Here is a 19,490-nt window from a genome sequence, read left to right on the forward strand (position 1 = left end):
GTCACATCCGCCCTAAGAAAATGGGTGACGTTTCTCGGAAGTTAGAATTTACCGAAGTTTTTTTGTACTTTTCAACTTCATTTACTTGCTCAAAAATAAATTATAATCAAAAATAATGATGGAGTCGTAGTTATGAAACAACAAAGTTTATTATAAATAATATTTGACCTTTATTTGAACCACTTGCATATTCCCTATTGTACCAATATACCTACCTAATACTTATAAATGGCATGTTTCTTCTGCAAAGTGGTTCAGTTTGATCACGGTAGATCACGTGGTTCACTTTTCGGGGGGTACAATATGAACATCCTGTAGATTCGGTTGTAGACCACATCTTGCCCCAGATACAAGCCGGGCAATCAATCCAAATGTCCAGTTGCAGAGTAAGTGTCGATACAGTGGAATCAAGCACGCCGATCGAATGTACGTAAATGTGTTCTGGAGTGGAGACCTCGATTAGCCAAACGTAGTGTACTTCGGCTAGATGGGGTGACGACTTGCAAAAGGTGCAACTGCTAATGATATGAATAAGTTATGTATGAACTAATAATATTGCATACTAATCATTTTAATTTTATACTTTTTACCAAAGCTACACACTAAGCTTCATAAATATAGATAGATAAATATTGTACTCTTTATTTGTACACCAAGAAATCATTAACAATTTTAGATAGACACTTAATTAGGGTACAAAAGGCGGACTTATCGCTTATAGCGATCTCTTCCAGACAACCTTTGGATGGACTAGAGATATAAAAGGGGTACAGTGTACTTACTCAAGGAAGTGATTATTTGTTGAATATGTCAATAATCAATCACTTCAAGCTTAGTGAATTATGCAAAAAAATACACCGAATTGTAACTTTAAGAGGATATACTTTCTTACGCAGAGGTGCATTTTTAAACCACGGCATGGGCTGGAGCATCATTATAATTCACAATAAAAGTCTTGAATCATCCAAATCCACATGAAATAACTGAAATTATGTAAGTTTTGTTACGAACGGGGGGGAAATCCACTGACCAACATTAGTCTGTATAAAAACCCAGTGGTGAAGGAGACATGTTGGAACTGCGCTGTTGTAAAGGTGTAAAGATGGATGACACAGTCCAGCGACCCCGTGACAGTAACTTATAGGCCAGCTGATTTATCGTGTGTGCTGGTTAGAGAAAAATATGAGTATTCGGTTATCTTATGTAAACCTTATGTATGTGAAATGTCCAGAGGATGAATTTCCAAAAGTAGTAGAACAAAAGTTGTTCAGAATGACCGTCAAAGTCATACACGTCTGGCATACTAGACGTAAGTACCACTTTTTATAGACCCTGTATAAAACTACAAATACCTATTATGATAATTATAATTCCTAGTGCCAGTGCATCTATTTAAATATATAAAAATCTAATAATCTTCCATTTAATTCTACTTTTGGTCTACATTTAGATAATTTCCTCCACTTGTATTAGACAGAATTCCTTCGCTGTTCAATGTTCATGAGGTTCATTGGTTTTCAATATAGTTCAGTGCAGGAGTCAGCCTCCCCTCCAATTTCCCCACCCCGTGATCGCCCCCCCAATCAGTCGGATTGAATGACAACGAATCTCAATTTATAACATAAATCACGGTCCCAAAGTATCAATCATCGCAATTTAGTAGCAAAATAAACTGTCCTTTTTTTCAACGTTTTCCTCCTCATATTCAGAGCGAGAAATACAGGATGACAAATGATCGCGGAATTATGACACGATTTTTATCGTGATAGGGACCTCTTAGGGGTCTTCAGGGGGAGAGTAACCCCTAAATTTCCCGGTTGTGCATTTCGTGAAAAATGTGAAAGGGATGTCCCTTGGTGTTAGAGGCATGACTTTGACAGATTAAATCTTTTGATAGGATTATGACTGTGTACGTTATATGAATTACTTAGATACATGCGTTACAAGTAAAATAAAATCATTCTGACATGACTTCACGTGGCAGTGCCTATAGTAACACGCAGTAACTATTGTTTCGTAGTTAACTTATCCCCAAAGGAATCACATATTTACCTATTTCTATGTTTAACCAAATTTTACACATTAACTAAATTAGATACTTTTAAAAAAGTTTATAGGTATTTTTTGTTGTTGTTGGAAATGTTATTTGTAAAATACATGGTACGTAACTACTTCTTTTATCCATCTCAACTCAAATCCATATCAACTAAGATAATCTAACATCCGTTCATCCCTCACCTTGCTCTATAACTCTCGAGGGCTTATGGCAAACAGCAATGTGCTACAGAATCCTCGACATGGCAACACTCTCATAAACTAAGATAGCACCGAGGCGGTTCTTCGGCTGTGTTTGTTAAACAGTAAATTTGAAGCTAACCCCGCCAGCAGAAGGTGCGGGTGTCAACATAAATACTGTGAACAATCCTGAGGAATATACTAGAGCTAATTTTATGCCGTGATAGTGTGGCAGAACAAGAAATTAGTAATACATCCCTTTTAACTGTTTATGTCCCAACTAACCTTGGGATACCACGAAAAATAAATGCTTCCCCATACAATAAATGATTGTTTACGTGATTTCTTGTATGGGGAGTCGGGAGTAGATATTTTTTTCCGAGATATCCCAACGTCATTATAACAAAAGTTGTTCAGAATGAAGAGCTCTGTGACCTACTTTCGGATGTGAATCTACGAAAGACCTTACCTTACCTTACAATATTATTATAACATGAATACCTATATAGTTTTTATTTTAATTACTTATTATTTTTGAATATATATATATATATATATTATATATATCTACTATTGTGTATTAATATGTATTCGTGTCTATATAATTATATTGTTAACATTATTATCATTGTTAAATAAGAGTGTGAACTTTTATATTGTATACTTACGTAATTTTAGAATTTTAGTTTACGCTAAATATTAGTTTCTAGTTAGGGTTCAGCAGAATATCAGCGCTCAGTAAAAAATATTTTGCTGCAGCATGTAAAGCTGAGCTGAATACCTTTTTCTATACCAGTTTGTTGTGTATTTAACTTTGTATGTACTTAGTGTAATTTGGTATGGAAATAAAGAATTACTTTACTTTACTTTACTTTACTTTACTTTAGACTCACCCTGTATATGTAATATTTATACATAGTATACATACAACGGATTCATACTTACATTGACTAAAAAGTAAGGGCCACAGCAGAATATTCTATTAAATGACCTTTATGAGTATTCGCCGGGTATCTCTGCCATTAGCCGTCGCTAGCCGAAGTCACTCGGCCATTTCCCACAGTATCAACCCGTAACATTACTTCCGCCCCATTCGACGCAAAAATCGCAAAGCAAAAGTTCACGATTCAATTTTTCTGTAAAAATACTTATAAGAATGCATTTCTTTGAGAGCCATCCAGAGAGGGAAGTCTGTGTTTACTTACCAATGAACTGAGCTCGGCAACGAGTTTTGTACAGTAAGATGTTTGCACAAATTCCGTTTTTGTCTCCTCCTCCTCCGATCGGTATGTTTTCAAGTATTTCTCATGCGAACCGTTCAAAGAGTATTTGCGATATTGATAGCAAAATGTAATGTAAAAAAGTCTGCCGCTATTATAACTTACTAAGTGGGGTGCACGAAAGGAGCCCCTCAAGTGACGAATCCCAAGTTCCTTCATGTGTTTGTATTGGTATACATACCGGTATCCTTGAACGGTATACCGGAACTGAAGACTTCAAATAATTTTTACACCAAATAAACGACGTAATTATTAGTAGTGTTGCCACGAATAGTGAATTGGCCGAATACCGAATACCGAATATTCGGCGACGCTGCCGGCCGAAGCGCCGAATATTCGGCCGCCGAATATTCGGCGCTACAACCTGTTTTTTTTGTTCCTGGAACTGCTTTGAAGAAGTCGCTACAGATTATATGAGAAATGCTAATTATTAGGAGGCAGAATGCTGTGGCAAACGAGTTGAATTTTTACTTGATAATAGTTCGCCTAGATTGGATGGTCGATCCTTACAAGTGGTGGTCAGCAAACAAAAAACAATTACCTTTGAACAAAACCTTTTGAAATTTGCAAAAACTTATCTTTCTTCACCTGGAAGTAGCGTTTATAGTGAGAGGTTATTTTCTGAGGATGGTTACAATGAAAAGCGCAATCGTGGGCTACCAAAAAATGCTGAAATGCTCGTTTTTATCCAGCACAACTTACTACTGATTAATTTTAAGTACTAAAATGTTGTGATTTGGAAATAAATACACAATTTTGATTAAAATAACAAGTCATTTTTTACATGATTTACTATTCGGTATTCGGCCCGAATAGCACGCACTATTCGGCCGAATACCGAATACTGAAAAAACTGGCCGAATAGGCCGAATACCGAATAGTTGCCGAATATTCGTGGCATCTCTAATTATTAGATAAATTGTGTAGCCAATTACATTATTGCATATAAGTTGCCAAGTAAATACACAATTTAGTTCAAAACCTATGCTTCCAGCTGCAAATCAGCGACACACAAAACCAATTCAATGTAATAACTCGCGCTGCCGTCTTACACAATTTCAACAACGACGTTTCATTTCCTGTGGCCGGGGCCGCGTCTGCTAACTGACACAACAAATATACCGTTATTGTCCCATTCATATCGCCTAGCCATTGGGATAAAATGGTTTTCTCTGCGTTACTAATAACGTTGACACTTATGCCTTGACGTAACGAGAAAAGTATTAAGTTAGAGCGGAAATTATTACATTATTTTAAATCAAAGTCTAAGAACTATATATTGTTAAGAACTAAAAGGTCACCGTCTCAGCTTAATGTCATAGACCGCAGCGGTCATTACGCTGTTTGCCGTCAGGTGGCCGCAAGTCGTTAGCGGTAATGAGCAACCATTCGGCAGATGAGCAGTAATTTGGCTGCAACTGTGTCTGCGGTCTTCAAATGAAAGCTTTGTATAAAATATAAGACTAACTGAGCATTTTCTTGGCATTGACATGAAGGTACATTAACTATATCATATTTAAAAATTAAGTTAGAACCGCGAACTTTTACCTATGCCTTAAACCGTGTCAAAAAATGCTCATACCTATGTATAAAAACAGATATTGTTATTTTTTATGATATATACTAGTACACTTTACCCTTCTTTACATCTAAATATCCTTCCACCCAAAGGTTGTCTGGAAGAAATCGCTTTAAGCGATAAGACCGCCATTTGTACATATGTGTTAGATTAAGTTTTGTATTGTTGTCCATATTTTTGTGTGCAAATAAAGAATATCTTATCTTATCTTATCTTATCTTATATATTATCTGCCTCTACATTTATAACCAGCCTGCCAAAAGTGACGGAAGTATTACGGAAAACTAGTACTATCTTGAGGTGTCTTATTAATAGGAATATCCGTATAAGCTCCTTTATATTTAATAGAGTCTAACAGCGCTGACTTTGCAACGCGTAAAACATAAGATTATTATTATTTTACTTCACTGTTAGCCCATCATAACTAGTTGAAATAATAAAGGATATAATTGATTGATTTTTTTGTTGCAAAGCTAGCGTTTTTACACACTAGAAACGAGGGGACAAACGTGAAAACAGCCACCGAAGCGTGCCGCCACTGTATTTTAGCAGAATTGAGGCAGAAGTCCTGTATTCCTGCAAAGGCAAATGCGTTCCGTTTTACGAGTCAGGGTGAAGTTAATGCTATGCGGTTTTGCCGTATGCAGACCTGACCGGCTTTCACCGGATCAGCTGAAACCGCAGGCCTTTGATCCTGAAACACAGATTACATGGACGGGCGTGTGTCAACATGTGATTGTCCTGAATATTTCACTGAAAACTTGCACAGTTGCAGAAAGCTCTTAATAGGAAGCTTAATATTGTGACAACTTTAATTTATTGTTATCTTATTTTGTTAGATGAAAACCATTCGTATGTTTAAAGTTAATGAATAAATGTTTTAAACTTACCTACTACTAAACATTACTAGGCGTAAAAGTGATACCAAAATAATGAATCATTTATCTGATGGCTTGTGCTATGAAATTATTTCTCATAATTACAATAACATTATTAAACTTTGAAATTATTTAGACTCAAACAAAAGTTAAAGAGATCTCTTCCCGGCTCGCAGACGTCTCAGGGGACAAACGAGCCGGGGCGTACCTCCGCCAGCGCCTGAGTCTGGCGATCCAGCGGGGCAATGTCGCCAGCGTGTTGGGAACCCTCCCACAGGGACCAGGCTTAGAAGGTCTCTTCTACATATAGTTTTAGTTATGTACATAGGTTTAGTTTGTATAATATATAGGTAGTTTAGTTTGTAATTGTAAATTATATAAATTATTTAAATAAACTTTATTAGGAAATTGTACAAAAATATAAAACAATAAATTGGTTCTACCTTTTTTGGCATAAGATTTATTTGCCTAATCTCGTATTGCATAGTAACGTTTGGTCAAAGTCTCGTTACGCCGAAAATCGTATGGCATAAATCTCGTTTAGTAAAAAGTTATTTCGCATAACATTGTTTAGCCTAATAATGGTATGGCCAAATCTTGAATAGCCTAATAATGCTATGTCATAGGTTTATTAGGTTTATACAAAGTAATAATATTCGTTTGGCTTTTACTTGGACGGAGCGTCTCCCTACATAGCGCAAACTGGTGCCTTGTATTGTTTCCGCTGTTTGGAAAACGCTCCGCTCCGCTTCGCTGCGCTCCGCTTTGGTTTTGATGAACATGTGCACCTAACACGCTCCTCCTCGCTTTGCTCGTCGTCGCACCTATTTTTTGGTTTCGATCTCATGGGGTTTGTAATAATTATATTGGTCGTTAACTTTCGATTTTTTGATCATACAATATCGTGATTTTCGGGATGTAGGAGAAAAATACCACAATTTGTACATTTACTACATACTTAATATATTATTTATTAAAATAACATTACGAGAAACAAGATTATACATAGGTATAGACGAACATAAATTTGAGCAAACGAAACTTAGGTGTTTAAAGATTGTGCCTAAAGAGTTTTAGACGAAACGAGCCTTATGCCACATAAGTCTTGGCAAAGTGATGGTTCGGCCAAAAAAGTTTAGACCATACGAGTTATGCGAAATGAGTTTTGGTCAATAAAGATTATGCCAGATGAGCGGAACCCCAATAAATTATATCAACTACAAAAAAAAAAAAAAAAAAAACTCAAACAAAAGCCATTCAAAATGTGTTTAATATACTTATTTCCTTTTATGCTAATTCATGAGTGAGATTTGTATAATATGCATTTACACTTTATTGTTATATTAGTATACATTAAATTTATATATAATAAAATTAAGTACTTGTGTGTTGTATCTCTGAATAAATTTTGTATCTACATCTTCGTAATTTAGTATAAAAACGATAATAAGTACCTGTAATTTATGATCAAATTTACCTGTAAGTAAAGTTTAATCCATAATATGCGAGCGGCTTTATTTGGTATTATTACGTTTTTAGATGGTAGTATTATGGTGCACTGTAAAATGTACTAGGAGCAATTTGGTGCTATTGTCACTGGAACTTTTTCATTGCTCGCCGGTGTATGAGACTATCATTGTTATTCTGCAAGTGCGGCAATGAACGGGTTTGTCTTGAAAGTTTCACAAATCGAGTAATTTGTAGGTATCAGCTCAACTTTAGGTGCCAATTGGTCTTGAAAGCGTTTTTGCAGACTCTATTAAATTTAAAGGAGCTTATACGGATTAGTCTTGAATGTGATAAGACAACAAAAACTATTTTATTCTGATATGTAAATAAGCTGTGAAATGTTGCCTGGACGAAACCTCCACTTTACAAACCTTTTTCAAATTTCTATGGTTAAAGTCGTTGCATGAGGCTTGGCCGTACTCTATTCTATTCTATTCTATTCTCTGTGGGGGTGTAAGTACCTGCACCTGGCTCTCTCGAATGGAACCTTTGTGCATATCCCCAAGGTCTAAACTGCCTTCCTAAGCTTGGACCATTTCCACACCACGCTGGTCCACTGCGGGTTGGTGGGTTCACATATCTAGATGTGCTAGATCTAGATATGCAGGTTTCCTCACGATGTTTTCCTTCACCGTAAGAGCGATGGTATACATTGTACTTAAGTTAAAAGAACTCATTGGTACATGTCAGCGCCGGGATCGAACCCGCATCTCTGGCGTGAGAAGCGGGCGCTTACCCGACTGAGCTACCACCGCTCTTGGCCGTACTCAAAGCTACACAAAAAATAGTTAAAATGGTACAAACTTTTACGTGCATATTTTATATGTATAGGTTTGTAATAAAACAAAGAGAGCTATAATAATGAAATTTTATTTCTCAATAACTATTTATATTACACTTCTTAGATTTAATAATAATTTATATTAGATACTAAATACTTTTATCACGTTGGCAAAAGCACGATAAAATACTCCTTTAAGAGGCCTTGGGCCATCATTAAATACAGTATGGCCGCCGTAAGCGCTAGCGCCCCGGGGCTGAGTAACGAAACTGTATCCGTTAATATGGTGAGAGTTAAGAAAACCGTTATAACGGTCGTTGTCAACGTCGGCTGGTTGGCGCCGGCGTGCAGCTCCGCGAGGCTTTCTTCTGAAACAAAGGGCAATAGTTAGTGTATGTACAAAAGTAAAAAAAAACTAAAAATTAAAAAATATATATATCTGCGATGGTATATCGTCGCGCCATTTTTCAACATTATGTACCTATCAATTATAAATAAATAAGTAGTTTACATAGTTTTATACCTATTTGTATAACAAGACCACTCTTGTATTTTATTCGCTGTATAACAACTAACTAGTAAATGCATTCCTACTTTAATTTGAAGAATTGAAATTGTCCAATGTAAAAAACTAATATGAAACGAACAGAATACTAAATTAAACATTAAATATTTACGTTGGAAAGAATATAAAACAAGCAATAATAATTTTAACATCAAACCGGGCAACAGCTGAGAACCAAACAAAAATGGTAGTCACAGAACGCCGAGCTTAACTCTTTTTACCGGAATCCCAAGCACCCTACGCAAAAGTGTAGTAAGGAAAAACTTATTATTATTTTATGAGTTTTGTACCCGCTTTCTTTCTACACCTTCGGGAATGACTTGCAATCTCACATTTTTACTGTCCGTTTTTTTTATTATTAAATAAAGTACTTTTTTATTGCTATGAGCTAAAACCCATAATGGATATAACGGTGTAAAGAAGTTAGCGTTTTTAGCATTGTATCCTCTAAAAACTAAAACTAAACAGCTCTAACTTAAATAATATAACTCTTTTTTTCTTCGTATGTTTAACAATAGCTACGTTTTACTTGTGACTGGTGGTCATTTATAATAATAATGATGAAAGCATAAATAACACAGAATTCCATCATAATCTCTCTGTCTGATCTGTATGTGCCTATTATGTAGGTATAATCTCCCTTACAATAAGCAGCTGCGGCTGTGAAATGTACCTATTTTGTCACCCGTGTTAAAATAATTAGTTAAAAACCAAACAACTACCTACCTATTCACTACTAAGTTACATTTAGGAGCTTCAATTTATTTTGGAAAGTTTTAACTTCGTTACTAACAACCGTGTTATTTCAGACATGAATTCCGTAGCAAATTTATATTTAAAAACTTTAGCTCATCAACGTTGTCGTACACAACAATTCCGTTTATTAACTCACACTAATTCCGACACAGAAATGCACGGTTCCTTTGAAACAATTAAATAATATTATACCAAAAACAAAAGGGAAACGGAGAAAGGCAAAACCGAAATGTCGTCTTCCCAACCGACACAAAAACAAGGCTGTTATTTTGTAGTAAGTGTAATTAAAACATAATAACGCTTTTTCGGTTGCAAAGCTGATTACACCTTCAAAGATTTGCGTCTCCTATTAGCAGAAGTATCGTCTATCAAGAATTATTAATTATTCTACAAGGCGAAAGCTATTAAATATGTTACGGCGACGGTAGTTACAATTTTACAGCGTTATATACCTTTGGAGATAAAAACTTTAATTATTTTTTGGTAGTTGAAATCGTTATCTTTATTAGGGTCTGAGAATATCAGAAATTATGATTTGATTGTACATTCTGATTGAAAGTTTTGACTTGATTTTATGCAAGTAATTTCCCATTAAGTAGTTACCTATTACATATTTTTTCTTTGCAACATTTAATCAATAAACAATAAACTAAATACTCGATTTGACCATTAATGTAAACAATCTTATCAGACAAGACCAAACCTACACCTCTATTACAATAAAATATTTATCCAGCCGTTATTGTTAAACTAGTTTACGAAAAGAATAATAAAAAATATAATATAAAAACAGTTCTTGAATCAAAAGTACTAACTCATGACTTCAAAAATAGTTTACTATTTATAAATAACGTATACACCAAAAGCCGTGTTCACCTCAGTCACCTCATATTTAATTTAAGCGGGACTCTTCGACTGTCAAAAGCAATCCTTTTCAATGTGATTAGAACTCAATCGTGCATTAACCGAGTTACCCCAACTCAATTATAAACTATCTATTACCAGTTAGGATATTAATAGATAACTTCGGAATAGTCAAACTAGAATTAACTTAATGGATTCAGACAGACTAGTGTCCGGGGACTGAAATCGAAACCTACGAGGAATTATGACAAATCGTTTTTTAATAGTTACAAGTTTCGAAAGGAAATTGGTTTCATAAAGTTTTCAGACCAAATAGTCTGGATTTATGGATCAGTTTTGTAAGGAGGGCGCTAAAACTTATCTGTTGAATAATGAAATTTGGTAAGTACTTATTGAGTAATACATAGGAGAAGGCTGTTGTTTTAGACACGTATTTATTGATACTTTTTGATAAACAATACTAATTACATGGAGTGGATGGATGTTGGAAAATGGTAAATCAAAAGAGAGTCACTGAGAGAACTAGTAATTAAAAAGTTCTTTAGTTTTAAAATGACTAGCTGAGTTATCCCCAATCAGTTTACTATACCATTTTGCAACAGCGTGTACCATTTTATTATTTTAATACTTTTGACTTCGCCTTCTCAATTTTATTTCCAGATTTTTCGGCACATAAGCCACCTTAGCGGCTCGGAAATCTTGTATGGGAAAATTGCATTCAGATTGTAGTGAAGTTCGAATGCATTTCTATATGATTGATCCAATAGACAGACTGCGGTTGGCGTCTGGATTTTTGCTGGTGAAAGGGAAGATATTTCAAAGCATATTTTATGTACTGATATAAACCTTTTGTAGTAAATCTTATAGTACTAAACTAGGCCTAAAACCTACCTAAAGGAGGCCCGTGCGCCAGCAGCGGGGACCTGACGGAGTGATGGGTCGTGATGATGATGATGAGTAAAAATTATAATATAATATTAAGTTAGCATACCTAGCTAACTTAGTTGTAATTTTCCAACCATACCACTGTAAAAAGCTAGGAAAATTATTAAACGAAAAGAACCTAAATATAGAAAACTATCTAATCACCTTCTTTACAAGATCCAAGTACTTAACTAATAACTGTTAGCATTTGTACTACTTCAGTAATAGGTAGGTACACATGATAATTCATACATAATTTATATCAATAAGACAAAAGACTTCTCGTTAGCTCTTTCCAATTTTTTTAGGTAATTAAATTACTGAAACATAAAACAAGTGCTCGCAATTAGATACCAGTAAAATTAACCGACTCACATTTTGAATTCCCGAACAGACAGTGGCGAGAAAATTCACGGCAATCTTTTAGCTGTGAAATATCCTTTTGTCCGTGAAATGTTCCACATGTTTACCAAAGACAATAGCGCTTCGAACAATAGCAGTAATTAAGATATGACACATACTATCAAATTAGTTGGGGATGGTTTACACCAAAGAATGGATGTGTCAGTTACATTCTTCGAAGGGATCGGACGAAGGTCGGATCCAATTTTAGAGAATAAATGTTCAAAGTAACATAGTTTATATACTAAATAATAGATATTACTCGTAAAATGAATAAATATAGGTATAAGGTTTTTATTCCAGTATTGAGATCAGAAATTATTAAATAGGTACTTCCATAGGTGTTTTCTGTAACTCGTAATGGAAGAATTTAACACCAAACGAAATAAAGCTCTTCGCTGTTTGCAAGATCCATTAATATTTAAAAGCTTCGTAAAGGAAAATTCGGTTTATACAAAAACAACTCGCTTTAACCTCTATCCTGCTCTATTTGACGATAAAACAATGGGGCTAAATCATGCATTGAACGAAATAATAAATGAAAAGAAATACGGTGAAAGGAGAATGGCGGAACGGCCTTGAAAGTTTTATCCGCGTAGTCAGCACAATCACCGGATGTTGCCAGCCGAAAGGAAAGCATTTATTCCGTAAGAGGACATTAACATGCTAAATAAGATATAATGCTACTCCTCTCTTACATCACTAGTGGAAATGGGTCACAGAGTATTGTATGGAAACAAAGTAATGTGTGGGCCTTTCACGCAATCGTCTCGCATGCAATGTCGAACTTTTCTGCGGCTTGTAACATGAAATATGGACATGGGAAGGGGATTTTGATATGTTGCCACAGCATGTTGAGCTACGACAATATAAAGTGTGGGCATGGAAATGGCATGATAAAGTAAAATAAGAGCCTCGTAGGTTGCGAAATATTATTGGGTTTGAAATTGTTGGGCTCAGTATGAAGCTCCTTCTAGCTTTGAATATTGAAAATGGATATCTCGGATATTAACTACCGTGCACGGAACATACAGCGTTGTCACTTTTCTATGCGATATTGGAGTCATGTCACAAGGAGTTATCGTGACCATACCAGCATTCTTACCTACTCTCATCGTAGATGTAGATATCAAGTCAGCAGTTGTCTCAGACAATGCGTAGCATTCACAAGTGACTGTATAATATATGGACTCTACAGTCACTTCTACGGTATTTAGACCCCCTTATTCAGTGAAAAGTTAGAGGACGCTTTAGCTATTGAACTGTTTGACAGAGAGGGACAATGTTCAACAGTTCAATAGCTATAACGTCCTTTAATTTTTCTATAAATAAAGTCTACCATTATAACACAAAACTCATACCATTCAGCACGTGCACGGCGACGGTGTGCGCGCGCGCGCCGCGCACCGCGCACGTGTAGTTGCCGGCATCACTTGAGTTGACGCGCGCGAGGCGGAGCAGGCTGTCCGCGCCGCCCGGGACGTGCTCCGTCTTCACACTGTTGGGGGAGAAGGGGTTTAGAAGGAGGTTTGGGGTGATTTGGAGGGAATTGTTATTAGTTAGACATAATATAGAGGGTTTTGCAATGGTGCTATACTAAGCCGAAAGAGGCTAACTCAGGGGTCAACACACAATTGAGGTAATTAGTAAGTATCGGAGAGAGTACGAGCTATGTCGGAGACACTTAATTTACACTCCTTCACTGTAATTCAAAACCACTGCCCTCTTGGGAATGTTTATCGTGTTTTTTATTTGTAAAAATCCAGAAATGTGGAACAAGCTCCGAAAACGATTACTTGATTGGTAAATTGACATGAAATTCAGCTGCGTCAGGCAACTCAGCGCTAATTACTCCGGAGTAGTCTATTAACCGATTTTATGCCTCGCAGCGATATCGATTATGAAGGACACTTTTATGGAATGCTAAAAGGGGAAGTTTTGTTCAGTCAAGCCGCAGTCGATCAAACCTTGAATAAATTAAGGTGAATGCAAAACACCCTCATGAGAAATTTATTAGATTCATTCAAGAAAATACACATTATTTACATTGACAGCAAAAGCAGATAAAGTTTCTTGAAGAAATAAGCAGTAATGGATCGGGGACACTAGGGCGGGTCCAGTTGGCGTGGCGCCAGACCTTCCACTTCCACTTGTGTACTACTGTACCCGGCGGATGCGGCTATGTGCTTACAAATCGGGGAATCCAATCGGCAGTTAATCCCTGATTACACCTACCGAGTAACGTGGCCGAGACAGTATCCTCGGCCGAGCGAGTCAATTGCTAGCCGTTCATTGGTCGAAGATCGGTCCAGGATACTAATAATGATGTGTATAGTTACTATGTAATTAATAACTAATTATATTTATTTATTTATTTATTTAATACTTTATTGCACAAATATAACATAAGTGTACAAAAGGTAGACTTAATGCTAAAAGCATACACAGACACACACGCATCAAACTCATTTACAACTTGTAATTCGGTTGGAGTCAGTAAAAAGTACATTGCAATTTACAATGGTAGATTCTGAAGCACCAAATTTAAATTATTTTACAATGCAACTTTAAATTTAGTAATAAAGTTATGCACTTATGTTAGTTCTTTCTTGTAGACGACCCGATTTAAGGCGAAGCTTTTTGATGATCAATGTTACGGGTAGTTGGGCTTTGATCCAAAAACTGTGCCTGGACTTTGGATTCAAAATAGTTTTTGACAACGACACAGCAATAAATAAGTAACGACGTCGACGCGACGGCAGAGCCTTCTTCTACTTGTATTTTACCGAAAAAGTTCTAATGGAATAACAATTTACATATTAACAATTGTGTAGCTATAATAATAGCACCATCACGATACCTGAATACGCCGAGAGGGTGTAAACAAAACATAGGATTATCTAAAAAAAAACGCATTCCGACATAAACAAAACGACAACAAAACAAAGGTATCCAATAGCAAGTCATGTAGCAATAATTAACAAAAGACCATCAAGTTCCATCAAAGCTTTTAACAGCAACATTCAAACAAAGGACGGCCATTCCGCTACAGCAGTAGGTTCGTAAGTGCAATTCCGGAGTTGCCGTGGATCGTGTTATGAAATCTTTACCATCTCTCGGTATCACATTTTTGTAGTAAAAGTTCACGCCGCCGTGACCTATATAAAATATTCAGCCACTTCCCCAGAGATATACAGGATTGAGTTTGGTCGACAGCCGTAGCCGGGTGTAATGGCCTTGTTTCCTATTAAATAAGATATACTTGTATTTACATAATTGCGGACTCTGATGGTACGCAATAAATGCTTTCCACTAAGGGCGAATAGAATATTCATTCACGGGCATATTGAATTGAAACTTTAGCGGCTGACTTAAATCCACTAGGCATATCATCAGCCCATAGTAGAATCAATTTTAGGCATGAACCTTCTATATATTTATAGGATCATGCCATAATCTCCACGTCCATCGGGCAAATTGTAAATTGTAATCATCATCAGTATCACACCAAATACACAGTAAATACCACAGCCAGACTTCGAAACCGGGTCGTGTCACTAATTTCGACAACCCAAAGCTAAATTATTGGCACTGCCCATCAAGCGACGTCTACTCGAGACGTAGACAGTAGACACGTCTTAAGCTAATGTTAGTTGTCGTCTAGAACATAATGTATTGGACAGCTTAGCTGCCACATCTTAGCCTAGTCACCATGGTTTATACATAAGTACATTCTCACTTACGTAACTTCACATGTAAAATTCATAAGCTTTGGAAAATTTTACTGAGTAGGTGCTTTCCCCAATTGTAGAGTTCAAGTTTAGTTTACAAAATGGCTAGTATATTCGGCAGCTGTTCCCAGTCATTAAGCTAGGCCGGGCTTAGAAGCCATTACCCCACATACACGCTACGACGAAAATTCAAGAAAATCTGCTTGGGAAATATCGAATCGGGTTATGTTATCGAGTTTCAGTTGAGTATTCTTTGGATTTTCTTATTTAAAAATAGGTACACACCTGCTCGGTTTCACGGATGATAAGAGTTTATAATGTTAAATTGGATAGCTAAATGGTCAGACAAGTACCTAATATAAATAAGAAATGTTTTTAATGTAACAAAGGCCAAAGGCATTACGAATATAAACTATGTCATTCACTTCATTTCAATTTATGGTTCCAATGCGTGCACACACGCATTCACCACATAATGTACTAGCTACCAGGATAAACTATGTTTTTCTACGGAAATACGGAAATATTACCCGTATATTGAGCCGGAGCTGGGAGGTATGACAATGTTTCTCACGGAATTTATGATTGCGTCGCCGGCGAGCGAGCCAGCCGTCCCAAAAGTCAATGGAGCTTCATATTCAAGATGTATTGGAATGTTTTGTTCCTCACACACGGAATATTCTCTAGTTTCCTATTTGCGCACGGAATGCAGTAAATATGTAAATTTCTACCGCTGGAGAGGGGTTAATATTGCTTTCTGGAATTACCTAGGCGAGTAGGCGAGGCTACGTAATAATAGGTGGCCACTGCATAAGCGACTGTATATCGTGACGGTTGTTATGAATTCATTTTCCGGATTTTGCACTTTGATATGTAAATATTCTGGAATGGTAATCGGTGTCGGCTGGCTGACAATAAACTGAAAATTGAGGTATTATTACAATGTTATAAATAAACCCGAAATATCAATAGCTCGTCTTGCACTGAACACTCCTGTGAGTTTTGTGCTTCAAGGCTTTTATTTTTTTATCTTTGCTGCTTATTAGTTGTTCTTCCTATCTATTTCTTGAATTTTATACCCTTGCTCAAGTAAAAAGTACGAAATGTCCACAAGTGCGTCCTCGCATTTTACCTAGTGTATCCACTTGATGGCGCCTCTAGAGTTATATTAGCGTTGAGAACCTTGCCCCCCTACAGCCAGGCTTCTTACTAGCTACTTCCTCAACTCATCGCTACCCTGGTACTTACTTGATGCCACCTCTAGTCGTATCAGCATTAAGAGCCTTCCCCTCATGCAGCCAGGTCAGCACAGCTGGGGTGTCCACGTCCCGCGCGCGACACACCAGCGCGAGGGTCGACTCGGCCTCGTAATACCTTACACTGTGAAGCCAGGTAGCTACTAGCTACTTCCTCAACTCACTGCCACCCTGGTACTTACTTACGGCCGCGTCTACTACTAGATAATTCTTCACCTGTCTACCACCCTGGTACTCACTTGATGCCGCCCCTAGTCGTATCAGCATTAAGAGCCTTGCCCTCATGCAGCCAGGTCAGCACGGCTGGGGTGTCCACGTCCCGCGCGCGACACACCAGCGCCAGGGTCGACTCGGCCTCGTAGTACTTCTCTAGGAGAGGCGCGCCGGCCTCGTCCACCACCCATACTTGTGGCGCTGGGGAGTAAAGATAGAGATCAAAGTTTGGTAGTAAAGTTTTTTGGCTTCGGTTGAATAGGAGGAGAGTTATATGTAGGCAATGTATATGTGGGGTTACTATAAATAACAATAAGAGGTAGGTATACTAGTATAAATATGTAAACAATGCTTTTATAAATCTACACAGTGAACTTAACTCTCGTATAAAGACTCACACTGTGTTAAAGTGTTACTATTTTTAATTTTAATTTATATTTCAATTGTAAACAATATGGGAAATATCCTGAAATAAAGAATTTTATTATTATTTATTTATTATTAAACCTATTTTAAAGTGTTTCTTTAGAATGTTTTCTATTGCTACATAGGGTTAGTTAGAACGAACAGGATCTAAACCAATTATTTCAGGAATCCAATATGATTACTGGTATTGCACTTGTTATTTAAACCGTATTTTAATACATTTATGGCCGTACACGTATTTTATCATTACGAGTAAACCTCCATGTTGTTTAATAAAATAAAAAATAAAATAAATAAATAGTCATTTATTTCAGGTAATGCAGTACCCATATTGTCTTAAAACTAGCTACAATAAAAAATTTAAAATCTAAGTCTAAGGTCTTTTGCAAATAACCAATATAATGTATAGGGTTATACTAGTCACTTGCAAAAGACAGTCATTTACGATTCGCGTCCTGATGAACAGATATCCAATGCTTGTAAAAAGGATTGGTGATGTCTTGCGATACAACATTCAAGATTGCATTTCCGGAGCTGCTCAGCCCCGACCAGAAAGAAGCGATACGTGACCTGAGGACGGCAAAAAAGTCGGGCACCCCCGCCTCCGCGAACATGCTCGACGCGCTACAGAAGCGTGGCAGCCGCATGAGCGTGCGGTATGCATCATTATACTGCACCCTCATGGTGCTCATCGCCCTTCTGGTGTACTTGATCCACAGATGGCAGGTGTACATATTTTGGCAGTATGCTTTAAAAAGAGTGATTTTGACATCACTGCTGCATCTGTGGAATCTACGCGCGAGCATGTTGCATCTGATCGAGAGCGCCCGCCTCTCCCGCTCGATGTCACACTCGTCTCTCAGGTCCTCCGTCAAAATATGGCCAAGGTACTTGAACCGCTGCACAACCCGAACTGGTGCACCATTTAGAACCACCTCAGGGATCCTCTCCGGACCCCTGCCAGCCCTAAACACCAACATCTCCGTCTTCAATACGTTATACTTCAGCCCGTGAGCATTGGCATAATGCTCACAGACTGAAAGTAGCTTCTGGAGACCGTTGATCGAGGGGCTGAGGAGCACCATGTCATCCGCATAACTAAGGTTGTTCATACAAACTCCCCCGACATGACAACCGACCTTGGTGCTCCTCAGACCCACGATAAGCTCATTGACGTACAGGTTGAAGAGGTCCGGAGAGGTGAGCCCACCTTGACTTGACCTTGACCACTTAATATAACTGTGTATACAAATACCTGTGCTAAGTATAATTAATTAAATTTAGTAGTTAAGCCAATAAACGATTTACATTCGAACATTATTATACTTAAAATACCTGGTACTAACGAGACCAACAATTAAACATGCAGTTGTGATTGTTTGTTTACACTACAGCATCAAATAATGAACGCTGTTAAGCAGAAAGGACGCAACCCACATACACATAGTATTGAAATACTGATGTTAGAAGCTCCATGTTCCACTTAAAAATAAACGTGTTATCATAGTATTTTATATGTTTTTTTTCTTTGCTAGATAAAGTTTTCAACTCAATTTTGACCCGGTTGTGGATTTGGAATGAGTTCTTTCAGCGTTACAGTGTCCCATTCAATACGAGACAATTGGTGAATTCTGTGTTATTTTTCCTTTGTTTTCCTGTCTGTATATTCCTATGCTGTATAAATTTTTACATTATTGTCGATATTTTATGATCGGATTTAAAACTGTTTTTTTTATAAGTATAGCGAACTAACTGTTTAAGCAATTTTTTTTGAGCGTAATAATTAGGTAGGTAGCCGGTAGTGGCTTAGGGCTAATAATTAAAAACTCACTATTAATATGCAGAAACGTCCGGCTGACGCGCGGCGGGTGCGTCGAGATCTGGCACTCGTAGACGCCCTCATCATCTGGCGTGACCTGCCTGATGAGCAGCTTCCAGTTGCCGGGGTACCGCTTGGCGACCGACACTCGGTCGTCGGCGGCATAGGTCACCGCGCCCACGGTCAGCAGCTCCGGCATCTCCTCCCGCCCTTTGCGACGGACCCAGGATACCTGGGGATAGCGAGGTTGTTAGATGATGTGCTTGTTAGGG

At 37.3% G+C, this 19,490-nt stretch overlaps 1 protein-coding gene across 2 annotated transcripts in view; it reads right to left on the bottom strand.

Moving 5' to 3' along the window:
• Positions 1-8,333: 8,333 nt before the first annotated feature.
• The window catches only part of LOC105393007, a 65,582-nt gene continuing 54,425 nt past the window's right edge, over positions 8,334-19,490 (bottom strand). Inside the window, exons 4-7 of one of the 2 annotated variants that reach the window (XM_048628542.1) lie at positions 19,231-19,450; positions 17,000-17,174; positions 13,135-13,271; positions 8,334-8,627 (exon numbers count right to left, since the gene is read on the bottom strand). In XM_048628542.1, the coding sequence (XP_048484499.1) occupies positions 8,425-8,627; positions 13,135-13,271; positions 17,000-17,174; positions 19,231-19,450 (735 nt within the window). In that variant the 3' untranslated portion in view covers positions 8,334-8,424. Of the gene's footprint in view, positions 8,631-13,134; positions 13,272-16,999; positions 17,175-19,230; positions 19,451-19,490 lie in introns of both variants that reach the window. The other variant, XM_048628541.1, reaches the window with a different exon arrangement.

Source organism: Plutella xylostella, chromosome 21 (assembly GCF_932276165.1).
Source record: "Plutella xylostella chromosome 21, ilPluXylo3.1, whole genome shotgun sequence".
Classification (NCBI taxonomy): domain Eukaryota; kingdom Metazoa; phylum Arthropoda; class Insecta; order Lepidoptera; family Plutellidae; genus Plutella; species Plutella xylostella.